The sequence below is a fragment of the Podarcis filfolensis genome (assembly GCF_964270895.1).
Source record: "Podarcis filfolensis genome assembly, chromosome: 11".
Taxonomy (NCBI): Eukaryota; Metazoa; Chordata; class Lepidosauria; order Squamata; family Lacertidae; genus Podarcis; species Podarcis filfolensis.
Window position 1 is genome coordinate 8344172 of NC_139613.1, and position 25219 is coordinate 8369390.

Below are 25219 nucleotides of genomic sequence, written 5' to 3' on the forward strand. Positions count from 1 at the left end.
CAAGTTGCTCCATTTGCGCAAAGGCAGCACACCACCAAAATGACTGCGATGACTGCTGCCACATTGGCATCCCCTGATGCAACTTAATCAATTAGTTAACTTGCGATTCCCTCCTTTATCCTTACCTCCCGGGGGCGGGGGCTTGATTTCTCCCTGGTGCTGCATTCTTCTGAGTGTTGTAATAGTTTTCGTAGACCACTGGATCTGCAGAGAGAGGAAGGGAGAGCAGGCAGATTGCAAAGCAGTCATCGTTTTGTAAAACAGGCTGCAGAACCACCGGCAAAAGCCACTTGCTTCTTGGCCAAATTTTGGACAGGAAAGCCACTACAATTGTTACAGCTGGGGAGTAGAACATACTGAGAGGAAGACCCAGACAGAACCCTTCCCCCACCCTGAGTGCAACTTTTTTTGAAAAAACGTATTTTTATTGTTATCATTCAATTTAACACACCATACAGAAAAAGAAAGCAAATATCCATCACCACAAAACAACAAAGAAAAAAATTGATACATAAAGTAGTAGTCTCTAAACCTTAAAATAAAAATGGTCTTTTTCTATCGGCCAGACTTTCTGTCTATTCCTTTCTTCAAATTCTCATTATTTGTTCACTGCCGTTACATAACAAGCTTTTTTATATAATTTAATAATATTTAATCCATTCTTAGACTTTACATCATTCTCGAAACTACTACTGAAATTATTCGAATGCTGCAAATGACCTTAAACTACAATTATTATTTTTCAAATAGATTTTAAAGACTTTCCATTTTGAAATAAATGCCTGCTTTGGTTTGGTTTTTGGTTTTTTTCTGACATACTATCTAGTTCCGCACATTCCACCAATTTTTGAATCCATTCTAATCTTGACAGAACTTTGTCACTCTTCCAGTCTGCCGCAATGAGAACTCTTGCTGCGACCATGGCATATAAAAAGATCTCTCTTACCTTTTGGGGAATATCCGAATCTGTGATTCCCAAAAGGAAAGTTTCTGGTTTTCTCTTAAAGGATATTTTAAGCATTTTTTCAAATTCTATACGGATGTCCTCCCAAAAGACCTTAATTTCTTTACACTGCCACCACATGTGGAATAAAGCACCTGGCTTTTCTTTACACCTCCAACAATTACTTGAGATGCTTTTGTACATCTTTGAATGTTTCCAGGGAGTTAGATACCACATTTTAAGTAAATTCTCTTTCAAAGCATAACAAACTGTAAATTTCCAGTTTATTTTCCACAGGTTTCCCCACTGCTTCATGGTTATTGTGTACCCGAAGTATTGCGACCACTTTACCACAGCCGCTGTGACCTCCTCCTCGACTTCCCAGTCAAGAAAGAGTCGTACCCCAGTATGCAACTTTTTGACCCACACATAGTGACATTCCCCCTCTCTCTCTTTACAGAAAAAACGGATACCAAAAAGGGACATGGTTCACCCACTGCTGTGATGTTCTGTGCGCTTCCAGAATCTGAGATGGGTCCACTTACTTGGTGGGACGGTGCCTGTTTTTCGGGCATTCACAAAAAACTCGATGTCCTTCTCGATGCTGCACTGCTCAAGGCTCTTGCGTATCTCCTCGTAGTTCTGCAAGGTGCAAAACAGCAGGGATCATCCCTGGTCCTGAATGGGGTAACTGTGCTCCTGAAGGACCAGGTGCGCAGCCTGGGAGTCATTTTGGATTCATAGCTGTCCATGAAGGCGCAGGTCGATTCTGTGTCCAGGGCAGCTGTTTATCAGCTCCATCTGGTATGCAGGCTGAGACCCTACCTGCCCGCGGACTGTCTTGCCAGAGTGGTGCATGCTCTGGTTATCTCCCACTTGGACTACTGCAATGCGCTCTACGTGGGGCTACCTTTGAAGGTGACCCGGAAACTGCAATTAATCCAGAATGTGGCAGCTAGACTGGTGACTGGGAGTGGCCGCCGGGACCACATAACACCGGTCCTGAGAGATCTGCATTGGCTCCCAGTACGTTTCTGAGCCCAATTCAAAGTGTTGGTGCTGACCTTTAAAGCCCTAAACAGCCTCGGTCCAGTATACCTAAAGGTGCGTCTCCACCCCCATCATTCAGCCCGGACACCGAGGTCCAGCTCCAAGGGCCTTCTGGCGGTTCCCTCACTGCAAGAAGTGAGGTTACAGGGAACCAGGCAGAGGGCCTTCTCAGTAGTGGCGCCTGCCCTGTGGAACGCCCTCCCATCAGATGTGAAGGAAATAAACAACTATCTGACTTTTAGAAGACATTTGAAGGCAGCCCTGCTAAGGAAGTTTTTAACGTTTGTTGTTTTATCGTTTTTTAATATCCTGTTGGAAGCCGCCCAGAGTAGCTGGGGAGGCCTGGCCAGATGGGCAGGGTATAAGTAATAAATAATAATAATAATAATAATAATAATAATAATAATAATAATAATCCCAGTGGCTCCAAAGATATATTCTGACAAGGGCTCGGGAAGAAAGAGGGCAAACCACCTCATCTTTGAAAGTGGCTTCTCTTCTGTTATGTCACAAGAGGTCAAATTATCTTTCTGAGAGGGAACAAAATCATCGGGGGCAAATTCTGGTTCTCTCAGTCCCTGCCTGTCCATAGGGTTCTACTTCCCACCAACGCCTCTGTCTCCATCCATTAAAAAGCCAAACTTATTGGCACTGAACAGTGAGGGTCACAGCAAACAGGAAGCAGGAGATGTACGTTTGTGATCTCCAGAGTTAAGTGGTCCCTCAGATACTGAAGGACTGCAGGCCCCATCGACCCTGACCATTGTTCATGCTGGCCAGGGCCGATGGGAGCAGTTCTTTGTCTCCAGCCCCTGTCCTGGAGAATGCAGACAATGCGGTCCTCTACTTACCTCGTCGTTCTTGACACATTCCTGAGAGAGCTGGTTGACGTGGAGCCACAGAGCATTCCGGAAATAGTTTATCCTTTCGGTCTCTTGGCTCTCAAAGAACTGCAGGGGGAGAGAGGCGGAGGACAAGGCTGAATGTAGAGGCAAAATATCAGTATCTAATTCTTTTGGAAAGAAGCTTGCTTTGGTCTTTCCCCCTTCGTTGGGAGTAATTATAACCTTAAGCACAGATAATAATTAGGAAACTAAACCCCCACCAAAGAAACCCCACCTTTAAAAAACATCAGCAAATGAAGCAATCAGCACCGGACTTGAGAAATGGCAGCAAGTTGTCAATCTAACTTTTCAAAAGCAATCCCAAAATTGTGCAAATGTCTGGGAAGGTGCAGCTTGTGATGTTCATCTCCCCTGGGGCATCAAGGTCCCCGTGCAAAAGTTGCTGTGCAACACGTTACTCACTAGTGCAAGGGGGGGAGGAATTGCAAGACAGCATTTAACTGATGCAACCAATAAAATTGTGTTCTCAGAGATAGCCATAAGAAGGCAATGAAGTATCAATTCCAGATTCTGAACAGGCTCCACCCACACCGCCTGTTTGTTTATTATTTGTCAAAATAACTAAAACTCTTTGAAAAATGCACTGTGACATAAGCAACACACTCCACCTGTCATTGTTTTTAAGAGTGTTCCTCAACACCCACACACAGCCATTGTTAGGATTCTCTTTTACCAGATCATTACAGATATAACATTCTTCCTTACATTTCTGTCCCGCAAGGGCCCGGACTGACTCCAGCTACAAAAGCTAAGACTCTTGGACTGGGGTGTTGTTTTGGGCTTTTGATGTCATTTTTTAAAATATTTATTTTAGATGTGGAAATTGTTCAGTTTGGCTGTGTATTTTGTGATGGTCTATTTACTACTTTTGTTACGTTGCAATCAGGGTCTTGCGAAAGAACAATGTTAAACAACAATTGATGACCTCCTTCTACCAGTCCACAATAGAAAGTGTCCTCTCATATTGTATTACAGTGTGGTATGCTGGCCTGACAGCCACGGACAGAAAGTCTTTACAGAGGGTGGTGAACACAGCACATGATATCATGGGCTGTCCCTTGAGCCCGCTAGATGACATCGCAAGGGATCGATGCCTTAGGAAAGCGAGAAAAATTCTCAGGGACGATTCACACCCTGGCCAGCACCTCTTTAATCTTCCACCCTCGGGCAGGAGATATAGAAGTATAATCACTCGTACCAACAGGCTAAGAAACAGTTTCTATCCATGGGCTGTTAGGCTGCTGAACGGAAAATAATATAGTGCAACTGAATTTTGGGGTCGGTGTGTCGTGCGACAAGCACACAGAGTGCAATGAGATTGAGTGTTTGTGTGGGGCGGGAGGGAGGCTTGGTTAATTTCATTGTACACAGGTTGTACACTGACAATACAGGTTGTACACTGACGTTTCTGAGCACAATTCAAAGTGTTGGTGCTGACCTTTAAAGCCCTAAACGGCCTCGGTCCAGTATATCTGAAGGAGCGTCTCCACCCCCATCATTCTACCCAGACACTGAGGTCCAGCTCCGAGGGCCTTCTGGCGGCTCCCTCACTACGAGAAGCCAAGTTACAGGGAACCAGGCAGAGGGCCTTCTTGGGAGTGGCACCCCACCTGTGGAATGCCCTCCCTCCAGATGTCAAAGAGAAAAATAACTACCAAACTTTTAGAAGACATCTGAAGGCAGCCCTGTTTAGGGAAGCTTTTAATGTGTAATAGATTATTGTATTTTAGTGTTCTGTTGGAAGCCGCCCAAGGTGGCTGGGGAAACCCAGCCAGATGGGTGGGGTATAAATAAATTATTATTATTATTATTATTATTATTATTATTATTATTATTATTTAGGTCTTCTTCCATGATGTAAGCTGCCTTGTGCATGGTTTGAACTGTAGAAAGACGCATACAAATAAAATAAAAAAGTTACATAACCTTGGTCTCCCGGATCTTAGTCAAGCACAGTAAGTCCTACGCTCTATAAAACCGCTGCCGGGTTTTCAATCTGATTAGAACTGGCAAAGCGAGCCATCAATTTATACTCTTGAAATCCAGTTCTTTTTCATACGCTCAAGCTGACTGAAAAGCCAGAACAGAGTCTGAACATGAGAAACTGGGGGCTCTGGTCAGGCATTCTAAATAAAAGTACATAACACTCTCCCCACAAAAAAATCATGCTGTGACAGTCTACCTCAGCCTGGCACCCTGTTATTGAACTACAACTCCCATCAGCCCAGGCCAGTGCTGCATGCACCTAAATATCTGAAAAGAGCCCCATTCTTGAAAACATTTTGTTCTAAATCCTGCCTGCATCTCTGAAGCACAGCTGTCAACTTTTTCCTTTTCTTGTGAGGAATCCTATTCGGAATAAGGGAATTTCCCTTAAAAAATGGGAAACGTTGACAGCTATGCTCTGAAGAAGGAAGGGAATTCCATGCACAGTATATCCATTTCCATGTGTATAATTTAAATGCAATAATCTTAACACTATTTCCGGTTCCCCAAGAAAGAATGCAGATATTCGAGATGCTTTCGAGAACTCGAGGGCATCTAAAAAGCAATCCCTGCCCAGCAAATGGTTTTCTTGCAACACTCTGACTTTACTTGTGGGCTGCCCCCTTTTCCGTGGGGCAGGGTGGGTCTCCTCCCTGCAGCTTTTCAAAGAAACCTCACCCGCTTGAGGAAGTGATTGGCAATCCTCTGTTTTGTTACATGTACACACACCCAAAGGGCAATCCAAAACACACAACGTTCAAAGGCGAGGGATGAAGTTTCCTCCACACACTTATTTCTGTCTTTTGGCTGCTACTAGCTAATCTGGATTCCTCCGCCCTGTTTCTTTTTGACATAAAGTGTTCAGAATTTGAACCCAGAACCCAGTATTTGGGGTAAGGGGGCAGGGGAACTTTTTTTGCAGGCTGAGGGCCACATCTCCTTGCGAGTGCCCTTCCAGGGGCCACATTCAGTTCCACACATACAGCTTTTTTAGGGGGGGACTAGCAGCTAGTGGCAGACACCCCTTCTTACAAGCCCGGCGAGCCTCTTTTAAGACCCAAGGGCCACATTCCCTTCTAGGAAATCTTGCAGGGGCCGCATGCCAGGGGCCAGGGCAACTAGTGGCCAGGGCAAAAAACAGTATCCTAGTTTCTCCACAGACACACCAGGCAAGGAAGAGACGTTATCAAGGTTTCGAGGGCATATGCCAGTCGGTCAAAAACACCAGTGAGGTGAATTGAACGAAACATTTCTGTGACGACAACACTCTCTGAGCTATACAGTGGTACCTCGGGTTACATACGCTTCAGGTTACAGACTCCGCTAACCCAGAAATAGTGCTTCAGGTTAAGAGCTTTGCTTCAGGATAAGAACAGAAATCGTGCTCCGGCGATGCAGCAGCAGCAGGGGGCCCCATTAGCTAAAGTGGTGCTTCAGGTTAAGAATAGTTTCAGGTTAATTACAGACCTCCGGAATGAATTAAGTACTTAACCCGAGGTACCACTGTACTGCCTGCCCCAGCATCCTGTCGCCTCAGGAGAGGCAGCCAAACCATTTTTCCCCCAAATAATCTTTATTAGTTTTTCAATTAGATACTCCACATACACATATTGTATTACATTTTGCATTTATACTTGCTCTTCAGAGCTGACTTCTCTCCTTCCTTCTTCTGGTTTTTTATGTCACATATAATTTTATCACATTATTTCCTTCCATTTTGTATATTGTTATTCATTTTCCATATTTTGTCCATAGTGTATCCATAAACAAATAAATCCTCGTGTTTATACAATTCTTGTTGTCTGTCTGTATTCATTTACCACTACTGTTAGTTATATTAGTTTCCTTATACGTATTATTTTCATTACCCATCACTTTTCTTAACCTTTCCTGTTATGAGGTTCATTTCCAATTCTACTGGTTTCACGATTTCATCTTATCTTTCCCATAAGAGGCAGCCAAACCTTTGTTATATTCATATTTACCTCACACGCCTTGACATGTTCATTCTTCCATTCTTCCCTGATCTTCTCCAGGGCACCAACGTTCGTCTGATACACCCTGTCTGCAGTTGGAGAAATAAAAACAAAGAAATCTGGTCACATCAAGAGAAGATGGGCCAAACACAGAATTGTAGAATTGGAAAGGGACCCCAAGAGTCAAGTTCAACCCCACTGGCAGTGCAAGAATCACAGCTATAGAAGCTCTGACGGTTGGCCATCCAACCTCGGTTTGAAGACCTCCAAGGAAGGAGAGTCCACCATCTTCCATGCGACTTCATTCTACCACCGAATAGCTTGTTCCGTCAGAAAGTTACGATACGATAATCTTTATTGTCATTGTCCCATACAGAACAACGAAATTGAAAAATCTACATAAGACATTCAAAACCCAACAAGCCTGCTATCCCAGCTATCTCAACCTGGTTAGCCCCCTAAAAACTCTGATACCCCATTTTTAAATACAATATACTCCCATACAGACTCCTTAAAGGTAAAGGGACCCCTGACCATTAGGTCCAGTCGTGGCCGACTCTGGGGTTGTGGCGCTCATCTCGCTTTATTGGCTGAGGGAGCCGGCGTACAGCTTCTGGGTCATGTGGCCAGCATGACTAAGCCGCTTCTGGCGAACCAGAGCAGCGCAAGGAAACGCCGTTTACCTCCCCACCAGAGCAGTACTTATTTATCTACTTGCACTTTGATGTGCTTTCGAACTGCTAGGTTGGCAGGAGCAGCCAGTCGCGGGGAATCGAACCGCCAACCTTCTGATCGGCAAGTCCAAGGCTCTGTGGTTTAACCTACAATGCCACCCGCGTCCCTTACAAACTCCTTACAATGCGTTTAAAACCAAAATCACATTTGGGTAAAAACTGTTTCTCAGACGGCCAATCCTAGTCTTTATAACCCTGTACCTTCTTCCAGAAGGCAGAAGCTGAAAGAAATCATTTCATTTCCGGGGTGCGCACTATCCTGCGCTATGTCTACGGCTTTCTTATGGCACCTGGAAGCATAGATTTGATCCAAGGTGGGAAGAGTGCACCCAATTATTCTCTCTGCAGTCTTTACAACCCTGGACAGCATTGTTTTTTCCCTGATCGTGCAGCTCCCAAACCACACACCAGACCGTAAGTTAATATACTCTCCACAGTACAATGGCAAAATGCCATCAACAGGTCCTTTGAGAGATTATTTTTCAGAAGGATTCTCAGAAAATATAACCTCTTCATCAGGTCTTTGCTGTTTTCTCCCCAGGTTAGGTCATCTCTCAACTCCATTCCCAGAAATCGAAACACGGAGACCTGTTCCACGCACTTCCCCTCAATAATAAGTGGCTGAATATTCAATTTACATTTCCTAAAGTCCACAGTAATCTCTTTTGCTTTCTTTAAGTTAAGGAGTAAGTTGTTTTTCCTGCACCACTCCCCCAACTGCTCAACTTCCTTCCCCTCTCCAGCCATAATTAAACCAACCACCATTGTATCATCTGCAAACTCAATGATCTTATTACTGGGGTATTTGGGGGCACAGTCAGCTGTGTAGAGCGTTCTTCCTGATGTTCAGTCGGAATCTCCTTTCTTGTAACCTGAATCCAGCAGAAAAGGAGTGAGCTCCTTCCACCATGTTGTTAACCCTTCAGATATTTGAACGGAATCACAGAATTGTAGAGTTGGAAGGGGCCACTGCAGATCAAGCTGCGGCTAAAGGCCGCGGAGCAGAGGTCCATGCAAAAGTTGACAACCCAACTTTCTGGGGGACGTGAACTCACCCGAATCTTCCAGGGCTGTCTTTGTCTGAGCCAACTTCACGAAGAGCTGGAAGGGAAGCAAAAGAAATGAGGTCAATCGTCGTTCAGCCAGCCAGGAGAGCAGCTCTGTGAGGAAAAGTTGGGCAGATGGGTCTCCAACCGCCATCTTGGTCAAGGGAAGGGGGCCTGACCTCAGCCTTCCCTAGAACTTCCATTTTGTTTAGAAGGTACCTTCTACCACATGTGGTGGACCTGCAAATAGGTACATAAAGGCTTTCTGGGAAATGATATATAATGAGTTAAAGAAAATGTTGAAAAATACATTTCTTAAGAAACCAAAAGCTCTCCACCACTGAGCTATGGTCCTCCCTCTTTCATCTCCCTATTTTTGGCCTCGTTTAGGGTCATACTTCAGCCCGACCCAGCTCCCACTCCCCACAACCCCCCTTGCACCTTCCTAACCTTTTCCTGCTGCTTTTGCGTGACCAGGTTGGCGCTCCGGTGGACAGCCTGCTCCGCCTCGTCCTTGTCCCGGCACCTTTGCTCATACAGCCTCTTGGCCTGAGGGGAAACCAGGATGCAACAGGTTGCCAAGGATGTACATCAAAGGGTTACAACAGAGACCATAACAACTTGGGACCAGGCTACCTATGAGATCGACCTTGCTTGTTCAGACCCAGAAACCTCCCCCCTAAATAAATTCACACTTGACTCAAATTTTGGTTTTGGTTTTTGGCAGAATTTAGGCCACAACTTTATTGATTACAGAAGGTGAGTGGTTGCATAGGCTCTGGTTCAACTAGCTCCCTGCCATGCAGGTAGCGCTGACCCAGGACACCAGCATAGGTCAGTCAAGGGTGAACACCTGGATAAGCGGAAAGCCGGGAACAGGCTATCTCCGCCACCCAAATGTCCCCCTGCACTCAGGCATGGGCACAACCCCCTCTCAGGGGTTGACCAAACCATCGAGTCCCTGGATTCCTTTAACAGAATACCCTTCACATAGGGATGGCGAGAGCATTCTCCCATCCCTATCACCTGAACCAGAGCCTATCCGCAACCTTACAAGTTGTGACAATTTGCTACGCAGCAGGCGAAACGCAAATGGCAACCGCCAATCAGCCAAGTGGGGAAAATTCCTGCCGTGCCCCTGTCCCAATGACAGACTACACACGACGGCATAGCAAGCGCAAAGCCCTAAAAGTAGGGAGAGGTGGGAGGGTGTTCCAAATGCATGCGCCAAAAGAGGAAGCACTGGGTCACGTAAAGTAAAGGTAAAGGGACCCCTGCCCATTAGGTCCAGGTGTGGCCGACTCTGGAGTTGCGGCGCTCATCTCGCTTTATTGGTCGAGGGAGCCGGCGTAAAACTTCTGGGTCATGTGGCCAGCATGACTAAGCCACTTCTGGTGAACCAGAGCAGCGCACGGAAACGCCATTTACCTTCCTGCCAGAACGGTACCTATTTATCTACTTGCACTTTGACGTGCTTTCGAACTGCTAGGTTGGCAGGAGCAGGGACCGAGCAATGGGAGCTCACCCTGTCGCGGGGATTCGAACTGCCGACCTTCTGATCGGCAAGCCCTAGGCTCAGTGGTTTAACCCACAGCGCCACCCGCGTTCGTGCATGGGTATAAATAGGTCCCTCAAACCGTTTAGACTGCGTCCCATTGGCCAGATTGCACCCAGCTTTGAGGGACCTACCAATTGGGTATTGTGGCTGACCAATGTACCCATCCACAACACAGGGTGTTGGTTGTCCAGGTCCTCCCGGTTTGTCCCATAAATGCTCTCTGGATCGCTTCAACTTGTGGCAGCAACGCAGCCACAGGTGTCACATATAATACCTGCTCTGCTTTTGCAAGAAACTGATCTTTGGAACTCCCTGCCTCTTGATGACCAGGCAGGCACTGTTTTATTCTCTCTGCAAATCGTGTTGAGGCTTTCTACACTCAGGCTCGTCTCGCCGAATGAAGCTGAACCTGCTTCACCACACGACTGCCAGAGAGGGTGATCTGCAAGGGCATGTGGTATCTTAAGAACCAGGGGAAAAGAATTAACTCACGTCCAGGGTTTTCTTGTACTGCAGATTCCGGTTTTTGTGAATCGCGTCCATTATGAGTTCGATCTGCGGAAAGAGTACCAGGGTTAGTGGAGCCTTTTGCTCCTCAGCAGAACAGGGAAGGAAAGAGAAATCCGTTTCCCCTTTCTAAATATAGAAGGCCACACGCGTTTTACAAGGAGAGGAATTACCGCAAACGTCTTCCGCTTCATCTTGCAAAACTGAATTGTCATGTCTTTGCTACAGGCCTCCGATTTGGACACCTAACAGAGAATCTGAATTCCACTGAATTTTTGAGGTTTGTTAAAGGGTTGTATTTCCTGATAACCGAAGCAGAGCGCCAGTAAAAGACATTAAATCATGCCGAAAGCACAGCAGCTTCACTTTGCTTCCTCATGTACTACTTGAAATTCTTTCATTCCCTTTGCAGACCCATGGCAGCTAGAAATTTGGTTTAATTTAACCAAAGTTGAGTTTCCTTATTGATTCAGGTCAGAGGAGACAGGATTTTCAGCCAGGCTTTTGGGCTTGATCTTGAGGAGTTTCACGACGCTACTATGGTTCTTATTTTTTATTGGTTCCAAAGTTTAATATTTTATTGCTAAGTCGCTTTGAGTTCACTGTTCCTTTAAAAAAAGCAACTGATACGTGCAATAAAATAATGGATTCATAGCTGGATCCTGCCCTACGCTTTTCAGCGGGAGGGTACAATTATGGAAGCTCTCAGCTCGAAAAGGAAATTCAAAACCAAAAGCTTTTCCTCCAGAGCTTTGAAATGCAGAAACGCAATATATCGCCCGCAAACAAGGAAGCTGTACTGTGCTACCTGGTCTGGGCCCTATGCGGTTAAGGTGCAAGCTGAATTTTGTTCCACTAGCAGAGGAGAGGGGGAAGCAGTTGTGAAAGGAATGAGGAAATTAAAATGGGCAGACAAGAAACTCTGCCATGTCCAATAGCGGTAGAGAAGTTCAGGTGCTGAATGGAGGTTGTTTTCTTCTTGGAACCAGAGTTTATCACATTTTAGGGCTCCCAAACACAATGGGAACTGGAATTGCCACCTGCAGGGTGGTGTGGCAAGCACAAATGTGTGTGTTTGTGTGCTCAGTCCCTGGAGTGGCAGCCTATTTATTATTTCTACCGAAAGATGGTGGAGATTACCTGTACCTGAACATCACAATCTGTGTGCCTGAGCTCACCAATCCCTGGGCTGCATGTGGCTCTGTGTTTAGTTGCAACATAAAGTCTTGCGTGAATTCCCCAAAACCATTATTTTGCTTTTCTCAAAGCTCATACACAATTTCATTCTGGACAGATAGTCAATACAGGAATTTAACAATCACTTTAAACCAATTCTTGTCCGTGAAAGCAAAATTGTATCATTTGCCTATAGGAGGATGGGAATGTTTAATGCATTGAGTTTTGGGCTGTGGGCATCCACCTGTTTTAGTGACGACGCGAGGTCGTTAAGAAAAAGGTTAAAAAGAGGGGGAATAAAGATGGAATCAATGTCAGTGAATCATCCTGTGTCTGTGGGGAGTCTGCTACAGCCTTCCAAAATTTCTTATGACCTCTCGTTCGGATGGCTGAAAGTAACATATCCCAACATGGCTGATTATATCTTATCCGGCTGAGCTGGATAGTTTCCCTGAGTTGTCGGGATCTGGAGAAGTAAATATCAGGCATATATATATATATATATATATATATATATATATATATATGGTTATCCCAGAAGGCTGATCGCCAAAGAATTGATGCTTTTGAATTATGGTGCTGGAGGAGACTCTTGAGAGTCCCATGGACTGCAAGAAGATCAAACGCATCCATTCTTAAGGAAATCAGCCCTGAGGGCTCACTGGAAGGACAGATTGTGAAGCTGAGGCTCCAATACTTTGGCCACCTCATGAGAAGAGAAGACTCCCTGGAAAAGACCCTGATGTTGGGAAAGATGGAGGGCACAAGGAGAAGGGGATGACAGAGAACGAGATGGTTGGACAGTGTTCTCGAAGCTACAAACATGAGACAGAAGTGCCTGGCGTGCTCTGGTCCATGGGGTCATGAAGAGTCGGACACAACTAAATGACTAAACAACATATATATATATATATAACCTATTGCAGAGCAGACGTGAACCTTGGGCCACCCTCCCCCTTCCCCAATCTTGTCGCTCATCTTTCCTGTCCCGAGCGGAGAAACCAAGTGACAACATTTTGCAGAATGCCGTATCTCTAGGAAGAAGCGGGACAGGCCTCAGGCGGCAAAATGGGACCGGCCACCCCCATCTGTCTCCAAGGACCTTCTCCAACCCCTCTCCTGCTCCTGACCTTTTTGCGATGGAGCTTTTGCTTCTCCCGGAAGTCCTCCATCTTCCTCGCCTCTTCGCGCAACGTTTGGGCCAACTGGATGTGGCTCTGCCCGACGCTGTCCACCTCTGAAAGCAAGGATATGTTAAGAAAGAGATAAAGAGATAAAAGTGTCGTATGTGTGAACTTCAGTAAGTTAAAAGTGGTGTTGTGCAATTTTCCTATTACTATTTATATATTGTTAAAATTGGTTAATTGTAATGAATTGATGTAGCAACTACTGTGGTTTTTTCCTTTGTTATTGTTGAATTCTAAATAAAGTATTATTCTTTTTAAAAAAATATGAAAGCAAGGAACGCTATAACAAAAGAATCACCGGGAGGAAATGTAAATGGCAGGCTTTGTTCCTCCTCACCACCCAACTCTGGAAGGAACGTCACTTTTACTGCCGCTTTGCAGAAGGGAAACCGAGGCTGAAGCACAACAGCAACATTCCCAAGGTCATCTGACGCGGAGTTTCCGACTAAAACGCTGTGATTTTTTTTTTACAAAGTGAATGTTGCAGTTTTCGTTACTTTATTTTTTGCTTAATTCTTCTATAGCGGCAATAATAATGTTGGGGAAACGTCACAGAACAACTAGCAAAACAGGATGCTGTGTGAACACTCCAGTATAAATCCAGCACTAACACACAATTGTTCCGTCAATCACATGTTGCGAATACAGCCCCTAAGGAAACACCAGTCTGCAGGGACAGGGTTTAAAAGCGTTTAATAGAGATGTTCCCATCCAGCTAAGGTGCTCCCCACCAAATTCATATGGGGCTGAACCATAGCTGTCAACTGTCCCTTATTTGGTGGGAAACTTCCTTATCCCATCCCCATGTCCTGCTGCTGTCCCTTACCGATGATGTCCCTTAAATTTCCCAGGTTTCAAAGGAAGCAGCTCCTCTCCCTCCCAGCCGGCCAGGGAGGAGGGAGGCTCCAACTGTGTTGCTCGGCTGCGTTGCTCACCAATAAGGAGTCTGAGAACGACTGGGGGGTGGAGCTTGCATGCCTTGTGCCGATCAAATCGGCCACATTGCCTGGGGACTCGCCTTTGCTCAGCGCTTCCCAGCGGAGAGGTGACAGTGGTTTTCCTTGCTGCATCCCCTTTGCCAGGTTGCTGCGCTGTGGGAACCACTGCTTGAGGCTTCGTTTGGCTGCTGGTTGACTAAAATCCCTTATTTTGGCTGCTGATCCCTTATTTTCGAGGCTGCTAGTCCCTTATTTTCAAATCTATAAGCTGACAGCTATGGACTGAACAGGGATAACAGGTGCCCTAGGGAGGCAGTGGAATTACCAAAGCTGGTACCATGCATTCAAGTTCACAAATTTTGCTGAATTAAACTTAATGTTTCTAATTGGAATTTGGAAAGAAGATGCAATTAATGGCTACTGTTCGGATTGCTCTCATGTTATTATCGTCCTTTGTAGGCCGTGCAAACCACTATTCTGAATAATGATTTTTAGGGGTGGCGCTTTGGGTTAAACCACAGAGCCTAGGACTTGCCAATCAGAAGGTTGGCAGTCCGAATCCCCGCGAAGGGGTGAGCTCCCGTTGCTCGGTCCCTGCTCCTGCCAACCTAGCAGTTCAAAAGCACATCAAAATGCAAGTAGATAAATAGGTACCGCTCCGGTGGGAAGGTAAACGACGTTTCCGTGCACTGCTCTGGTTTGCCAGAAGCGGCTTAGTCATGCTGGCCACATGACCCAGAAGCTGTACGCCGGCTCCCTCGGCCAATAAAGTGAGATGAGTGCCGCAACCCCAGAGTCGGTCACGACTGGACCTAATGGTCAGGGGTCCCTTTACCTTTACTTTACTAGGGATGAGTTTATGGAACTCAGGGAGCAGTGCCCCAAAAAAGTTTGAGAATCGCTGAGTAACGGCGTGAAAAGGGCAGAATTTCGGATAAATGAACAAATCCTTAGCCGCTCGCCTCTTCTGTCCTATTGTACAGTCTTCACTATTTTTAAAAGGCTATGGTGGACTGCCAAAAGGGGTTTGATAAAATTCTATTCTAATCCGTTCAGATGCCTGAAACGAGGGCGAAGGAGCCCTTGATTCCCACGAGACCTTTCTCACGCTTCCCCTGTTGCGTTTTCACCGTTGTTCGCCAGCTCCTCCCTGTGAGGAACAAAGCAGACTTTGGGGGTTCCAGGGTCAGTCCAGCCAACGCCAAAAAAATGCCACTAAACTGGCAATGTGGGAAATTCCGCTGCCTGGAGGCTGCCTATCAAGCTGGAAGCCTTCCAAGGCTGAGATTTTCCAGAAAAAAACACCAACCCACATTTCATGTTGCAGGCAAGAAGGGTTCCTAGAAACCCCGTGGACTTTTGCAGAACCTCTGCCCAGATCCCACAAATGCATTTTGAAACACAGACATTCCTGGCATTGCACTGCTCTGTGTTTCCATCCAAGGATCCTTAACGCGTGCCAGTTTTTCTGCGCCAGTGTATCTCGCCGCCTGTCAAGGGCAGTGCGAGTGCTTATTTCTGCTCCACGTACCCAGGGTGCAAAGACAGGAGTGATTCCAACTAAAAGGCCTGAGAGAGTCATTAAGCAAACAAAGGCAAGGAGCTTGTGGCAGAATCAGAAGCTGGGCGGACTATGCTATGAGACGCCTTAAAGGTAAAGGTAAAGGGACCCCTGACCGTTAGGTCCAGTCGTGACCGACTCTGGGGTTGCGGCGCTCATCTCGCTTTATTGGCCAAGGGAGCTGGTGTACAGCTTCCGGGTCATGTGGCCAGCATGACTAAGCCGCTTCTGGCAAAACAGAGCAGCGTACGGAAACGTTGTTTACCTTCCCGCCGGAGCAGTCCCTATTTATCCATTTGCACTTTGACGTGCTTTCGAACTGCTAGGTTGGCAGGAGCAGGGACCGAGCAACGGGAGCTGACCCCGTCGCGGGGATTCGAACCGCCGACCTTCTGATCGGCAAGCCCTAGGCTCTGTGGTTTAACCCACAGCACCACCCGCATCCCCTATGAGACACCTTAGCCTCTCTTAAAGGAATAAAAGGCAAACAAAGGATGCTATCTTATACTGAGTCAGAGGATATCAGGGAAAGGCAGAGCACATCCTTTGTGTGGACGACTTTGCCCATTCAGCTCTGAAACTGACATCTCTAGTCCCCTATCTGACACCCTGAACTATTCAACCCCGGCACAAAAATGGAAGCAATAAGAATTACCGACGAAAGAAGAATGGCAAATGAAATTAATGGACTACGCAGAATTAGATAAATTAACAGGAAGGATTCAAAACTTGTGGGATCAGAGATTCGTAGAGGACTGGAGTAAACATTTGAACTATTTGAAAAGCAATTATAATATACAGATTACGCTAGTAGGATTGCAAGAAGTTCTGTAAGGAGGACTTTGTGAAATTTTGCAAGGAAGACTTGGAAAAAAATGGTTAGTTAAGGATAAATAAAAGTAACAGAGAAATTAAAAAATGCAGAACAAGTGATAAAGAACGGAAAACCTTCAGAGGTTGTTGACGGAAGTCTAAACTATTGTATAAGATAAGAAGTTATGTTAAATGGTTGTTGGAATTGATATGTTGGAATTGATCGAAGGTAGGGTGAGCAAGGATTACTCACCTCCGTCACTGGTGTTGTGCAATGCCAGGTCTATAGGCAACAAAACCGCCACCCTGCGAGACTTCTTCACCTCGCAGGGGGTTGACCTGGCTTGTGTGACGGAGACCTGGGTGCGCGAAGGGGAAACTGTTACCTTACGACAGATGGCGCCCCCGGGTTTCTCCGTCCTCCACCAGTCACGGACTGTGGGCCGGGGGGGAGGGGTGGCATTATTAATTCGGGAAGATTGTTCTTTCAGGGCTCTACCATCGCCATCGATTCCTGGCATTGAATGTGTTGGCCTAGTGTGGGGCTCCGAGGTGAGCTTGGCTGTCTGGCTGGTGTACAGGCCACCTAGCGCACCAGCAGCCACCCTGTCAGGCCTGCTGGAGGCGGTGGCCGGCTGGGCCTTGGAGTTCCCTAACCTATTGGTATTGGGGGACTTCAACATCCATGCTGATGCCATTCCCTCCTCACAGGCTCTGGACCTGGTGTCTTCCATGGCGACACTAGGGCTCTCCCAGTTTGTTTCGGGCCCCACACATGAAGCAGGCCACACGCTGGATTTGATCTTTGGCGCCGGTATAGATGTGATCATGTCTCCTTCGATGAAGGTGCCATGGTCTGATCACTACGCTCTGAAAGCCAGGATTGATTTTCCACCTCCACCCTGCTTAGGTGGCGAGCCAATTTGGGCTCGCCCGCATAGGCTGATGGACCCTGATAGATTCCGTCAGGCCTTGCGGGACCTTGCTCCCCCTGGCGACTCATTGACTGAGCTTGTTGAGGGCTGGAATATCCAGCTCCTAGCAGCCATCGATGAGATCGCACCTAGGCGCCCTCTGCGACCCTGCAGAAACCGGGCTCCCTGGTTTACCGAGGAGCTTCGGAAAATGAAGCGGGACCTCAGACAGCTAGAGCGAGTATGGCGGGGTGCCCGTGACAGAGCCTCAAGAACATCTTATAGGGTTTTTATGAAAACCTACGAGATGGCAGTGAAGGCCGCTAAGAAGTCCTACTTCTCGGCCTCCATTGCCTCCGCTAGCTCTCGCCCGGCGCAATTATTTAGTATAATTCGGTCTTTAACGTCCCTTGAAGGACAGCCAAATTTAAATAACAATTTGACACACAGCTGTGAAGCATTTGCGAGCTTTTTTGCGGAGAAGGTCCTGTTGCTCCGCCATGACCTCCCTGCCAATTTGGATACAATAAAGGAACTGGAGGCCCCTCGACTGTCCTCGGGTCCAGTATTGGACCACTTTGACCGGATATCCCCAGCCGATGTGGACAGACTCCTCCGAGCTGGAAAGCCCACCACCTGTCCTCTTGACCCATGCCCGTCTTGGCTGATTAGAGCGTGTCCAGACGAGGTGCGGGCCCCCCTGGGTGATATCATCAATTTGTCCCTTGGCACCGGGATATTCCCAGGGGAACTGAAGGAGGCAGTGGTGCGTCCGCTCTTAAAGAAAACATCATTAGATCCCTTAGATCTATCCAATTACCGCCCAGTTTCGAATCTTCCATTCCTGGGTAAGGTGATTAAGAGAGCGGTTGCTGAACAGCTTGGTAGGTTTCTGGATGAAACATCGGCTCTCGATCCATTCCAGTCCAGCTTCCGCGCTGGTCATGGGACCGAGACGGCTCTGGTCGCCCTAACAGATGATCTCCACAGGCAGCTGGATAGAGGCGGGTCAGGGCTGCTGATTCTTCTAGACCTGTCAGCAGCCTTCGACATGGTCGATCATGAACTCCTAGACCACCGCCTTGCCGACGTGGGGATCCAGGGCACAGTCCTCCAATGGCTGCGCTCGTTTCTCTTTGGTTGGGGACAGAGGGTGGCGCTTGGGGGGGAATTGTCATCGCGCCACTCCTTGGTGTGTGGAGTGCCTCAGGGTGCGATTCTCTCCCCGATGCTTTTTAACATCTTTATGCGCCCCCTCGCCCAGCTTGTCTGGAGTTTTGGGCTGGGTTGCCATCAGTATGCCGATGACACCCAACTCTATCTGTTGATGGATGGCCATTCTGACTCGGCCCCAGACACACTGACCAGATGTCTGGAAGCTGTGGCTGGATGGTTACGTGGGAGCCGGTTGAAGTTAAATCCTTCGAAGACAGAGGTCCTCTGGCTGGGATGGGACGATATGGGATTGAGGGGGCAACTCCCATCTCTTGCGGGGGTGCAATTAGTGCCAGCATCATCCGTTAAGAGTTTGGGTGTAATCTTCAATACCTCCCTCTCTATGGAGGCGCAGATTACAGCTATAACAAAGGCGGCATTTTTTCATCTCCGCCAAGCTAAGCAGTTGGCTCCTTATCTCTCTTGCCCTGTCCTAGCCACTGTGATCCACGCGACGGTCACCTCCAGACTGGATTATTGTAACTCGCTCTATGTGGGGCTGCCCTTGAGACTGACCCAGAAACTCCAGCGGGTGCAGAATGCCGCGGCGAGACTCCTTATGGGGTCTTCGCTGCGAGATCATATTCATCCGGTACTATACCAGCTGCACTGGCTCCCGGTGGAGTACAGGATCAGGTTTAAGGTGCTGGTTTTAACCTTTAAAGCCCTATACGGCCTAGGACCCTCGTACCTGCGGGACCGCCTCTCCTGGTATGTCCCACAGAGAAATTTACGGTCTGCAAATAAAAACATCCTAAAGATCCCAGGCCACAGAGAGGTTAGGCTGGCCTCAACTAGAGCCAGGGCTTTCTCGGCCGCGGCTCCAATCTGGTGGAACGCTCTGTCACAAGAGACTAGGGCCCTGCGGGACCTGACATCTTTCCGCAGGGCCTGCAAGACAGAGCTGTTCCACCAGGCCTTTGGTCAGGGCGCAGCCTGACCCCCTCCTCTGGCAATCTGCACAGAATTTTGCTTAATGGTTGCCATCAATTTGATTTTAATTTGATTTTAATTAATTTTATAATGAATGTTTTTAGAATGTTGGATTATTTTGATTGTTGTTAGCCGCCCTGAGCCCAGCTTCGGCTGGGGAGGGCGGGATATAAATAAAATTTATTTTTATTATTTTTATTATTATTATTATTATTATTATTATTATTATTATTATTATGTTAAAAAATTAATAAAAACATATACAGTGGTACCTCGGGTTAAGAACTTAATTCGTTCTGGAGGTCCGTTCTTAACCTGAAACTGTTCTTAACCTGTGGTACCACTTTAGCTAATGGGGCCTCCCACTGCCGCCGGAGCACAATTTCTGTTCTCATCCTGAAGCAAAGTTCTTAACCCAAGGTACTATTTCTGGGTTAGTTGAGTCTGTAACCTAAAGCGTAGGTAACCCGAGATACTACTGTATATAAAAAAGAACTATTCAACCCTAGAGATTCACATGCGGTGCAATTAACATCTCCTGTTTAGCAACCATGTTCAAAATTGTGCCAGCCTAGTTTGGGGACTCCTTCATGACATCCGTAAGCTCTGCACACCCATCCTGACCTGCTCCTCATTTTTGGGGCAACCCAGTCAGATGGGCAGGATATTATCAAACCGTTCTTTTCCTAGCCTGCTAAGAGGGCTGCAATAGGAGTGGGCTGCAATGACAGCCAGCGTGGTGTAGTGCATGGGTAAGGAAACTAAGGCCTGGGGACTGGATCCGGGCCTTAGTTTGCCTACCCATGCACCCATGCCCAATCACCTTCTAAATCCAGCCCGTGGATGGTCTGGGAATCAGTGTGTCTTTACATGAGTATAATATGTGCTTTTATTTAAAATGCATCTCTGGGTTATTTGTGGGGCATAGGAATTCGTTCATTTCCCTCCCTCAAACTACAGTCCGGCAGCCCCCCACAAGGTCTGAAGGACAGTGGACTGGCCCCCTGCTGAAAAAGGTTGCTGACCCCTGGTGTAGTGGTTTAGGGTGTTGCACTAGGACCTGAGAGACCTGGGTTCAAATCCCTGCTCAGGAACCAAGCTCACCGAGTGACCTTACGCCTGTCACTCATTCTCAGCCAGACCTACCTCACAGGGTTGTTGTAGTTTTAAGGATAAAATAGGGAGTGGGGAGAACTGTGTATGCCGCATTGAGCACCTCAGAGGAAAGGTGGACTATAAATGGAATAAGGAGGTAAAGAAAAAGTAAAGTACTGGGTTTCCCTTCCCAATAAGCACTGCTTTCTGAAGGTTTTGGCAGTTTCCAGCCGTGAAATGAGTTGCATTCTTAGAGTTGCGCTACTCCAAGACCTTCTCCCTGCTTTTGCGGGAGGGGGCGGAATTCCCCCACCTCCCGCAAAAGCCCACAGGAGCCGTGCGCGACTCCTACGGGCTTTTTGACCAGGAGGGAGAAGGGACTCAAACGGCCAGTCAGTCCCTTGTCCCCCCTCATAGAAAAGCCAGCAGAAGCCGCGCACCCTTTAAAGAGCGCACGGCTTCTGCGTGCTTTTGCGGGAGGTGGGGGAATTCCCCCATCTCCCGCAAAAGCCCACAGGAGGGAGAAGGGACTGACTCAGTCCCTTCTCCCTCCTTGGGGAAAAGCCCCCAAGAGCAGTGCGCTCTTTAAAGGCTGCGCGGCTCCTGCGGGCTTTCCGACCCAGCTTGTGGGGCTGGCAGTGGGGGGAAGTGCTGCTTTCCCCCAAAGCCAGCCTCAAAGCCGGGTTGCGGATCAGCGCGAAGGCGTCGCCCGCCTTCCCGCTGCCCCCCGAGCTTGTGGGGCTGGCGGTGGGGGGAAGCGCTGCTTTCCCCCACTGCCAGCCTCAAAGAGCAGACTCTCCTGGCTTCAGCGAAAGCAACGCGAAGCCTCCGGAGCGCAGGCTTCGGAGGCTTTGCGTTTCTACCGCTGAAGCCAAGGAGCCTGCATTCGCCCCATAGGACGCACACACATTTCCCCTTCATTTTTGGAGAGGGAAAAGTGCGTCCTATAGGGCGAAAAATACGGTAAGACTTTGCAATCCGCTGTAAGTCTTCTAGGGAGGAACTGGAGTAAAGGAAATTAAAATGCCAGAGCGTTCCATGAAATTCAGGGTGGGGAGGAGGGGAGAGGAGAGAGAACTATCTAAAAATACATGGCTTTCTCCCCCCAGGTAACCTGCAAATATCAAAGTATTTCGAGCCAGTGATTTCACTCTCTCGTGTATGTGTTTGTACATTTCTTCACATTAGCTTCACACACAACCCGAGCCACGGTTTTGCACATTCTGGAGACCGTTAAAAGTTACTTACGTTGCTTGAAAACCTCAAGAGCTCTTCTCAGGGTGCTGGAGGAAATGCAGAAAGAGTGAGGGGTGGGGAGAAAAAGGAGCAAACAGTTAGAATCTGGGAAACCTTGGAGAGAGGAAAAAATCATCAAATCTGTTTTTATGCCACACGCCAGAACAAGACTTCCTTGTGAACTTGCATAAACTGGCCTTGTTTCAACACCGGGTGATGCAACCTTTGAAATTCAGAGGACAAATTTTTACGGCTGGGCGTGAGGTCCTGGGCTTCTTTTTCTTCCGCTGCCAGAGACCTCCTCAAAAGCACTTGGCGGCTGGGTAAATATGCCAAGATTTCTCAAGAGGGGCTGCAACGAGGCTCAAAATCCAAACACTCCTCTCTCACACACACACACACATACATGCAGATGATTTAACATGGGGCAGCCCCACCAGGTAGGTCTCCTGCACAGCTCCTCGACTGCAAGGGGGTTGTGCAAGAGACCTTCCCAGTGGACTCTGCCCCATAAGCAGGCTGTACTCCATAGAGCAGATCCACCCATTTTCCACTGTAAAACTGCTCTGTTATATACCTAGGAAGAGGCCAGCCCAGATCTAGAAAGAGGAGATAACAAAACCCTTTTGTTTTAGGCAGGCCTAGTACACAATTTTGTTACTTTTTAAAAATAATAATAATAATTTAACTAACTTTATATATCACTTGATTACACAAAAATTTTAAAAAACCAAACATTGTTATAATTTTTTATTAATTTTCTAATATTTACCCAATATTACCACAGTTTTGCCAATTGTACAGTTATTCCAATTAATATCAAAATAATTCCAAATATTTCCAAATTTCTACAATTTAATCCCGCGGGGAGAAACCCCAAACTTCTGGTTGGTTTTTTTAAAAAATAAACAAAATGTTAAAATTATCGGTCATTTAAAAATATTCAAAAGATGATCAAAATCAACTGTGGCTAAAAAGAAATAAGAAATAAATACTTGCTGATTTTATCCATATTTTTAATTACGCTTACTGTTTTTTTAATGTCTGGTTTTTGTCACTATTTTTCCGGGTCATGTGGCCAGCATCACCAAGCCGATTCTGGTGAAACCAGAGCAGCGCACGGAAACGCTGTTTACCTTCCCGCCAGAGCGGTACCTATTTATCTACTTGCACTTTTTGGGGTGCTTTTCAACTGCTAGGTTGGCAGGAGCAGGGACCGAGCAACGGGAGCTCACCCCGTCGCGGGGATTCGAACCGCCGACCTTCCGATCGGCAAGCGCTAGGGTCAGTGGTCTAGACCACAGCGCCATCTGCATCATTCTTGTTTAATTTATATGTAGATCCAGAACTGGTTACGAGCACATCTGAACCCACAAAAGCCGAAGGATTCCCACCCCCTTTTTGCCTACGGCTTCCCAAGATGGCTGCCTCGCCGTAAAGCAAAACCAGCCACCGTGAGCAATTTAAAGCAGCGGAGCTTCCCCTAAGCCACAGCCTTTTCTCGTTTCCACTAAAGCAGGAACTGAATTCTGAGCACGGGCAACAATGATTACTGGAAGAGCCTACTTGGGCAGAAATGAAGGGAACTGGGGTTACGTCACACATGGTTTTTTAGACCAGCGAGTGTTTTTCCAGCAAAAACCCTCCTCGCTTTCACAATAGACTCAGGGACTTTTTAGACTGGTGGCAGATGGCTGTCCGAATTCTAGACCAAAAGCAGTCAAAGCAGTTCCGTTTTAGCAAAGTGATTTTTGGAGGGTACGCTTGAACTTTCCTCTCCTCGTGTGGACCCACACTCACACCCACAAATCTGCTCCAAAGGGCAGGGGTAAACCCCTCAGAAGAGATTTCCAGGGACGCGGGTGGCACTGTGAGTTCAACCACAGAGCCTAGGACTTGCCGATCAGAAGGTTGGCGGTTCGAATCCCCGTGACGGGATGAGCTCCTGTTGCTCGGTCCCTGCTCCTGCCCACCTAGCAGTTTGAAAGCACATCAAGGTGCAAGCAGATAAATAGGTACCGCTCCGGCGGGAAGGTAAATGGCGTTTCCGTGCGCTGCTGTGGTTCGCCAGAAGCGGCTCAGTCATGCTGGCCACATGACCTGGAAGCTGTACGCCGGCTCCCTCGGCCAATAAAGCGAGATGAGTGCCGCAACCCCAGAGTCGGTCATGACTGGACCTAATGGTCAGGGGTACCTTTACCTTTACCTTTACAGGAAGAGGAGGGGACCTTCACAAGGGCAAAAGGAGAGCTGCCTTATTCCAAGGCAGACTCCACAGGCCAGAATCGCCCACACGGGCTGGCAGCTTGCTGTTCAGTGCTCCCGAGACAGGAGCTCCTCCAAGCCTTACCTGGACATGCCAGGATCTGAACCTGGGACCCTTCCCCGAGCGCCTTCCATCACGCAGCTGGAACGTCTTGCGCTGATGGAACATTGCTGGAATCTGCCCCGAGTTTCATTCAAAGGAAGTCCAGAGGTTGAGCCAAAAATGGGGTATAACCCCCCCTTTTTTTTACAAACAACAACACAGTTTTAGGGACCGCAGTCACTCACTTCAGCTCTGTCTGCCCGCAGGGTTTTTTCCGCGATAAATTAATCAGGTCCTTGCCATATCTCTCTTCTATAGAAGCCCTGTTGCGTGGGAAGAGAACGATTTTGTTTGTTTGTTTGTTCATATCCTGCCTCTCCACCTCCCGCCCCCACAGCCAGGGGCTCCAAGTTGGCTTACACAAATGAAAGCAACACATATAAAATACGGGAAAGCCTAAAACATAAGGAAGATGTAGAACAATGGCAAGAGAAGTTGATGAACTATGCAGAACTGGTAAAAATGACAGATAGAAAAAGACAACACAGACTTTGAAAAAGATTGGGAACCATTCATATTATATTTGCAGAAACGAAGAAAGTCGATAGACTTGATGGCAGGATTTAAATAAACATTCACATTATTAGCATTAGAAAATGTTTAGAAGGTAGTGAAATATGATTATGGTGTATTTACTTTTATTTTTATGCTTTTAAGCTTGAAGTTATGTTATTAATAACTTTTTCTGTTAGGAGGTAGCAAAGTGGGTGAAAATAGCAACAAACCAGAAGCGGAAATTGGGAGAAGCCTTGGAGGGGAGGGGAGGGAGGAATTTATAGTAAATGCTAAGAATTTGAGATGCATGTAATGAATGAAAAAGAAAAATGAATTATTATTTTTTTAAAAAATAATTTAAATAAACAGGTTGGGTGGCCATCTGTAAAAAAAAACATATAGAAGATTAACAAGTACAAAGTAATTTGGACTATAATAGAATCATAGAACCGCCGAGTTGGAAGGGGTGCCCAGAGGTCATCTAGTCGAACCCCCTGTGATGCAGGAATCTCAGGTAAGCAACTATGACAGGCAGCCATCCAACCTGTGCTTAGAAATTTCCATGAAGGAGAGGCGTTGGTTT

General features: G+C 47.0%; 1 protein-coding gene across 3 annotated transcripts in view; it reads right to left on the reverse strand.

Annotated features, from left to right (window-relative positions):
- PSTPIP2 (proline-serine-threonine phosphatase interacting protein 2) overlaps window positions 1-25219 on the reverse strand; it is a 61558-nt gene that overhangs the window by 6191 nt on the left and 30148 nt on the right. For all 3 annotated transcript variants that reach the window (XM_083575822.1, XM_083575821.1, XM_083575823.1), the window contains exons 3-12: window positions 24327-24404; window positions 21786-21820; window positions 13012-13118; window positions 10691-10753; window positions 9091-9189; window positions 8650-8695; window positions 6870-6949; window positions 2845-2943; window positions 1489-1585; window positions 126-204 (exon numbers count right to left, since the gene is read on the reverse strand). In XM_083575822.1, the coding sequence (XP_083431948.1) occupies window positions 126-204; window positions 1489-1585; window positions 2845-2943; window positions 6870-6949; window positions 8650-8695; window positions 9091-9189; window positions 10691-10753; window positions 13012-13118; window positions 21786-21820; window positions 24327-24404 (783 nt within the window). The remainder of the gene's footprint in view (window positions 1-125; window positions 205-1488; window positions 1586-2844; window positions 2944-6869; window positions 6950-8649; window positions 8696-9090; window positions 9190-10690; window positions 10754-13011; window positions 13119-21785; window positions 21821-24326; window positions 24405-25219) is intronic.